This window comes from Galleria mellonella, unplaced genomic scaffold, assembly GCF_026898425.1.
Source record: "Galleria mellonella isolate WM207_F2 unplaced genomic scaffold, CSIRO_AGI_GalMel_v1 utg36, whole genome shotgun sequence".
Classification (NCBI taxonomy): domain Eukaryota; kingdom Metazoa; phylum Arthropoda; class Insecta; order Lepidoptera; family Pyralidae; genus Galleria; species Galleria mellonella.
The window spans coordinates 4,144,103-4,151,690 of record NW_026442086.1 but is presented as its reverse complement, the minus strand read 5'-3'; the positions used below and the strand labels follow the sequence as shown (position 1 = coordinate 4,151,690).

The 7,588-nt window shown below is 32.1% G+C and overlaps 2 protein-coding genes across 2 annotated transcripts in view; both read right to left on the bottom strand.

Annotated features, from left to right (window-relative positions):
- LOC113520604 (serine/threonine-protein kinase S6KL) overlaps positions 1-7,588 on the bottom strand; it is a 73,180-nt gene that overhangs the window by 53,005 nt on the left and 12,587 nt on the right. The window contains exon 7 of the mRNA XM_026905985.3: positions 1,382-1,470. Coding sequence (XP_026761786.1) covers positions 1,382-1,470 — 89 coding nt within the window. The remainder of the gene's footprint in view (positions 1-1,381; positions 1,471-7,588) is intronic.
- LOC113520606 (autophagy-related protein 101) lies at positions 3,020-7,234 on the bottom strand. Its single transcript, XM_052897232.1, has one exon. The coding sequence runs from the start codon at positions 7,092-7,094 to the stop codon at positions 6,429-6,431; it is 666 nt and encodes a 221-aa protein (XP_052753192.1). The 5' UTR covers positions 7,095-7,234; the 3' UTR covers positions 3,020-6,428.

Genomic DNA, 7,588 nt, shown 5'->3' with positions numbered 1-7,588 from the left:
CCAAATTGAACCAAAATCTTTGAACTATACGAAACTCGATGTAAGTGATCAAACTGATCCAAATTTGGTCAATTTGAAGCAAACTTACGTCTATTTGTCCTTTTCAAGGTGGAAAGTTAGTAATTTCAAATCGTAAATATAACAGCCACCATCTAGCAACCAGTCTTCCTTTAAAGCAACAATAATAAACATATTAAAGAAGGATTCGTTTTTAAATATAAGGAAATCTATACTTATAATAAATCTGTAGAGAAGTCAATTCTGTACATGAAATATATTTCCAAAATAACTATCAGGGGGTGATTAGTGATCGATACTGATGCCAAAAATGCAATCAGTAAAATTTTTGTCTGTCTGTCTGTATGTTCGTTATAGAAACAAAAACTACTCGACGGATTTTAATGAAACTTAATACAATTATTCTTCATACTCCTGGGCAGGTTATAGTATACTTTTCATCACGCTACGATCAATAGGAGCAGAGCAGTAAAGGGAAATGTTGGGAAAACGGGAGAAGTTACTCTATTTTTAAGCTTCCGTCACGTGTACAGCCTTAATGGCCACTTTTTAAAATGTAAAAATGTCCACCCGTTCGAAGCCGGGACGGGCCGCTAATATATAATAAAAGCTAGGTACTCGTTTAGTGAAACAAAAGAAATAGACAAAATAAACAATTGCTGAAAATTTCAACTGTCAATAAAAATAAGTATGCAATGCATCCATAGTGAGATTATGTCAATAGACCATATCAAACAATTTTCAATTCGGAAAGTAAATAAAAGATCCTAATAATAAATCAGCTTTATATCAATTCCAGTTTCATATCAAATACATAAGTAAGGCATAGAAAGTAATGTTATTATTATACCTATTTCTGTTGGGAAGCAAGAAAATGAGTTTTTTTTTTTAATATAACACATTTTCTTATTTTACGAAAATTATCTATATTATAATGAGGAAGGACTTGATTTTTGTGTGTATATTTGTAATGGATTAACTACATATTCAACTGATTTAAAAAAAACCCCCTATAGAGGGCAAAATTAGAGATCACTTCTAAAATTAAAATAATATAACCCAAAATATCAAAAATTTGCCTATTAACATAAAATACTAATTATTACAATATACAAATTATTGTAATATTAGTAAAGATGTTAAATAAAACTTCGTTAAATTTAGTTCTAAATACTCCATAACGTAATGGTTTTGCTAATCTATAACATAAAAATTTTAATTTTTAAGATAGATTTAGAGATTGTTACATCAAAATTGAGAATTCAAAATCCTCACTAGTAGGTCAATACACGGTCAACTACTGAATCGAAGATATCATATTTTGTATTTAGACAAATGTTAAAATAATAAATATTTAATTTACCTCATTTGTCAGCATGCGGCATACAATAACTCCCAAGGACCACCAATCTACAGCATGCCCATATGGCTCCCGGCTCAGCACTTCTGGAGCTATCGACAAATAAAAACATAAAATAGTTACTTTATATATTTAAAAATGTAAGTATTTATAATAATATTTATTCGAAAGCAAAGCATTCACGCTTCATGTGCTCTACGCACCTAGCATTCCTCCATTCATACTTTAAATTTAAAAATAATAAATTATGTTAAAAATTATATGGATATTTACTTTCGATGGAAGGAACATCTTGATGTCGTGTAGCACACGAAGTCCTCTTCGCAACTTTCCACTACTGAATTGTGTTGCAAGAAGCACTGTGAAACCTTACAGATAGTCTTAAAAGTTCGTTTTTGTTTACCAAAATGTGGCAACGTCGCTATTATTATATGCCAAATTTTAAAATTTATATTTTTCAATGTTTCTGACTGATTATTTAAAAAGAGCTCTACTAGTGATGTAAACTTTAATCATAGAATATAAATCCTTTGAAATCTTTAAAATAAATGTTTAATATAAAAATCAAAATTTTCAGTATCAGTGTACTAAGAATATTACATGATTTACGTTCCAATTCGTTAATCAAAAACATTAAAAAAAAATTAATTGACATATAATTGCGGCGTTGCTATACTTCATTAAAACGCTCTTAATTTTAAAAGAAATATATGTTTGTACTTTTTATATAAGATGGAACAGCAAATAAATTGATGGCTCAGCTATCCTATGGCATCCTTTGTGTAACTATTCTTGAGAACTAAGGTATTACGTACGGTAAGGTGCCACGGTAGCCTGTAATTTCATTATCTTATACCACCATTTAAATTGAAACACAACCAAACAAGTACAGCTGTTTAATTGTAGAAACACGCGTAGGACAGAGATATAGACGATTTTTGCATAAATTCTCCCTCTAGCGAATGTGCAATAACCTTCTTTGATAAGTACTAGTATAATTTTGTTCTTTTTATATATGTACCAAATTGGTCTTATCGATTCGGATTTTAACCAGGGACATATTATTGGGTAGGTTTTGTAATTTGAAGTATAGCTTAAGTATGCAAAGTTTGAATGTGATACTCTACAGCCAATAGAGTAATACCTATAGAAAAAGTATTGCCAGATATGTATATTTTATCTATGATTTTGCTCATGAGTCAAGTCAATTTTAACTATTCAAGTATTTTGTCACTTTCTTTTATACTGAAAAACGCAAATGAAAGACAAAACAATTCAGTAGCTAAAATAAATTTATTCGACGTTTGAATTTTTTTATAAGAGGCTTGACCTCTTAAAATAGGTAAAATAGTAAAACATATTCTTAGACGTCTGCCCATAGCTAAAAGATTCGCTTCTAATACTAGAATGGGTATCAGACAATTTAGGGGACAGCACGATCCACCCGATGATTAGTCTTTAGTAAGAAAACAGTTATAACATTTTTATTCGTCATGATAACAAACTGTAGTGTTCATAGTAATATATCCTTAGCATTTTTAAAGGGAAAACATCCATTAGTCGGCAAATTTGAATTTTTCGTTGCTGTGCATTTGCTGCAACATTTTAATTTTACGTTATTATCAAATAAAACTATTTAAGTAATACTTCATCATTTATTCACATATTATTAATATAAATTATCACAAGACTAAAATTTTTTTCAGAATTTTTGAACTTATACATCACAACATATACATTCTGTATCATTATAAACTCTGTAACAGCCGTTCATGCTTCACGACGTTTTATCTTAAACCATCTGTCAAATAAGGCCATAGCAAGTTGTGTGCAGTAATATAATAATTAATACATTTTATTTCAACGTGCAGAATAGCCCCACACTTTGAGAAACAGGCACACAATCAAGGTATTAGAATAGAATTAAATATAGATATATATATATATAGTTATATTGTCTCATCACCAGATTTATGTAAACATTTTAAAACAATATACAATTAGGTACTCAATGATATGGGAATTACGAGTGGATATAAATAAATAGTAACAACATACGAACAGTGGACAAAATATTGAAGTGCATTAGATATAATGGGCTGGGGACAGCCTTGTCTTTGGTGACGAAATTCATTTCTTATAGGTACTATCGTAGGTACAAGTAGTGATTGGCTTCGAACCGGAGTACACGAGTTCCGATACAATATAAATATTTCTGAAATAATAATAGCCATCATATAAAATCCCGATCCGAAAACAATCATAGCACAGAAGAGAAAAACAGAAGAAATGCAAGGAACGCTTTTTTTTTTTGTTCTATTTAATCAATTCATAATAGTAAAGAATTATCAACTTCATTAATATCGTCGTAAGAATTATTGTAAATAGTTCCATTTTGTTAAAAATAGTTTATAATAATGATACCCATATTGCGTAAATATTGTAATATACGAGATTTAAAATAAATGTTAAAATTTTTCCATATAAGAAACTTCAGCGTTTAAAATTCATCTTTATCACTATGAAATAAAGCATTAATTACTGTAAAAAAATATTTATTGCACAGTCCTCACGTTTAATTTTGTGACGCCTGACGCTATTGTATTATGAGAAATATTATTTTGTAACTGTGCCCTAGACAACAGATGTAATATAAAAGTTACGAGATCATTTCAACTAATTTTTCTATTCTGTGCATCGTAAGATACAAATAATGAGTTTTATCTTTCGATCAAGATGCAAATCCCTAAAGCTATAGTCACAAACTGAGGTAGGATAGTAAACAATAAGAAGTTAATCATGGATGGACTCAATTTAACGTCCCTAAATAATAACCTAAAAGCGTTTCAATTATTTTATGAATGAGAAACTACAAGTACTGTTGCAGATAGACATTTCCAAAAATATACAATACCTACCAGGTTTTACGAAGTACGGCGTAGTAGATACTGCGACTGCAGATAGTTTAAAATGTTTATTTTTTACATTATATAAATAGAAACATACAGATTCAAGGTTAACAGATGGTTAGCGAACCAATGAGCGAATACTATAACGCGGCCTATACCGCCAATATAAACACGAAAAGAGTAATAACAATATGAACTGTGCCGAATTCTTGTGCGTACGATTGCAATTAGTATGATACCAAATAAAACTAAACCTGATGAGAAAGTATTAAGGTTAGGTTTTAAACGTATCTGAATCGCTACACGCACCAGAATTTAGGGCACTAGTCACTTTTATAGGGTAACTTATACACTACAAGACTCCACGCATAATCCATCGCTACTCTAACAAACATTACATACATATACGTTATGTAGAACGATCTCACTAACAAACTATGCTGTACTAGCTGAATATTTACTTCGATAAAGCTCTCAATAATCCAATCACATGCATTATTCGAATTATCAATTAAAATATGAGAAAAACATATAATTATACTGTACATTATTATTTTCTATACACAATTCAATGTATAACTAAGTCGTTAGATTCCTAAGTTTCATTAATGGCTCAATAGCTATATAATTCTACATTCATAATAAAATCATAATTTATAATTATTCACACTTGTCAATTTTCGCCAGCAATATCACAAAGCGATTATTTTAATATAATAAAAAAAAAAAACATACCAAATAGTCAAACTATACTATATTATATACACTGAGTGTGATATACAGGAATTCACGGCATTTAATTCATCGGCCGCATGAACAATATTCCACACATTCATCATAGCAATCAATAAAGTAATAAACACTGCAATATCATTTTCACACAATACATAAATATTCGTGCCACCTAATAGGTATATAATAAAACACTGATCGCTATGGTGACCTTAGATAAAAACCAAGTCTAGCTAGATACTAGATAAAACTAAATTATAGGGCAACATTTATTAGGTAACTAATTTTAAGCCTAAAACTTATCTATACAATACGTATCGTTAAAACCTTAACCCTGTCTAAGTTTGCATTTATTTATATAAACTTAAGAGTACGCAAACAACAGACCAACTTGAATTCCTAAATAAATCATATAAGAGTGGACACATCAACCAGCCATCTGAGTCATAGCTCCGAAACTATTACAACTAAACTATAATGACTAATATTACAATAGGCGAAAAATTTATTTTATGTTATTTAAAAGTACAACCATCTATAAACGAATACATAATAAAACTAGCAGTCGTTAGGGTGTTAAAATAAAGCTGGAGTTGAGTGGATTGCAGGATATCAACCGCAACAGTGAACTTAAACGGTAAAGCGTAATTCCTCATGCATAAACATTTTGTGCAATTAACAAAGCGTTGGTAAGTACAAACAACACAATTGCAACTAATATATAGGATTAGGAAATGTTGCATTATTACATCAATCAGTACGAAATGAAACTAACTATATTATTAATCACAACAAACAATTGTTTATATTTTTACATAATTATTTACACAAATATGAAATTAAAATAATAGATTTTTTAAAACATTTATAAGTATAGTAAAATAAAAATAAGATGACGGAAAAGCCGACGTCATCTGTATAGGTGGATCTCATCAATACATATCAGTAAGGGACCTATTTCATCTTATTGGATAATATGCATTATGCCACTATTGTACTGCATCCATCTCTGTCACACATGCCTCTTTTGACGATCTCATAAAATAAACACATATGTGGCAAAAAAACAAATTGTAAATGGCTCTCTATTAAATAAAATGTTCATTGGATTTAAGACCATAGTAAAGCTATTCTGCATAATTTATCATACAATGAATATAACCATATTTTTACATAGAAAAACTTTATTTATTGTCGCATATAATTACAGACAATTTTACTGGTAAATATTAGACATTTGTAAAATTATGAACAGATTGACACCTCTTTTATATAAGAGATAGGCTTCAAAATTGATAATTGTCTCCGATTTTTTTAATTTTGATTTAGCAAAAACCACAAAAACAGTGGTAGTAATATTTATAAAACCCATTGTAAAATTACAACAGACAATAGAAAGACAATATGCATCACAAGGACAGCGTGTCACGTATCAGTTTGCGGACCGTGTTACCGACCGATACCGGCGGCGTGCCGGACAAGTTGTAATGGATTTTGAAAAGATACGGCTGTATGTCCGAATATGAAGTATCGAAGATGAGATCGGCGTCCGAGCGACTCGGCATCTTTGGCACGTATTCGTGCCGGTTAATTATCTCTGTAATGAACACTATTTTATCTTGTAGCATTTCCACAACACTCTCGTGCTTACTGTGCATCTCATGTTCACTGCGCGACTCCGTAAGCTCACAGAACACGGTCCACACCTCCCACGGCACGCATTCGGGCTGGAAAGGCCAACGGTTGCGACGTTTCTGGAAGAACTCGAGACTTATGGACCCCCTAGGAGGCGAAGAGGTGGCGTCGACCGCCCGGAGAAGGTCCGAGAACTCCGATATCTCCCGCTTCACGTTCCGCCCAAGGAGGTCCGACTCGCAGCACACGTAGGTGAAGTCAATGAAATCGCAGTCCACGTCCACGTAACTGACTGTGCGTATGGAATAACTCTCCTCGCTGTTGTACGTGAATTTGCCGCTAGAGCGGTGAAAGAGGACCGTGTGGAAGATGCTAGCAACCACCTCGTCGACTTGCCGACCCTCCATCGACAGCTCAAAGGTTATCGTGCGGGCGTTCATGGTGCCGGGGTCACTGGCCCGTCGCGAGCGCTTCCCCTGATACTATTGACATAATCACTTAAGATCACCCGATTACGCGCACCCGAAGCTTTTCACGTCCGATACAAAGAAGAAGCGAGTGTTGCACTGAGCCATTTCACACTTAAAATAGGTAACGGGTCAAGTCCCACACTGAAATGGAAAATGACCGTTTTAATTACAGTATGCCGCTTGACAGTGTATTGACAAAAATAAAAGTACTAACACAGTTGCAACTAAATAGCGTACATCCGTGTAAATATCCCAGAATTTACTTATCAAAAACAGGATGTTGCAGATATCAAAGAGCAAGAGATATCCTGATATAGCAAAATTGTTCAAAATTAAATAACAAAGTGTATATTATTCTAATAGACTGATCCCTTGTGCACTAGAAGTTAGTTGATGCTATTGGACAACAATACCTACTCTAACAATTACTAAGTGATAGTACAATATTAGACACATAAATACAA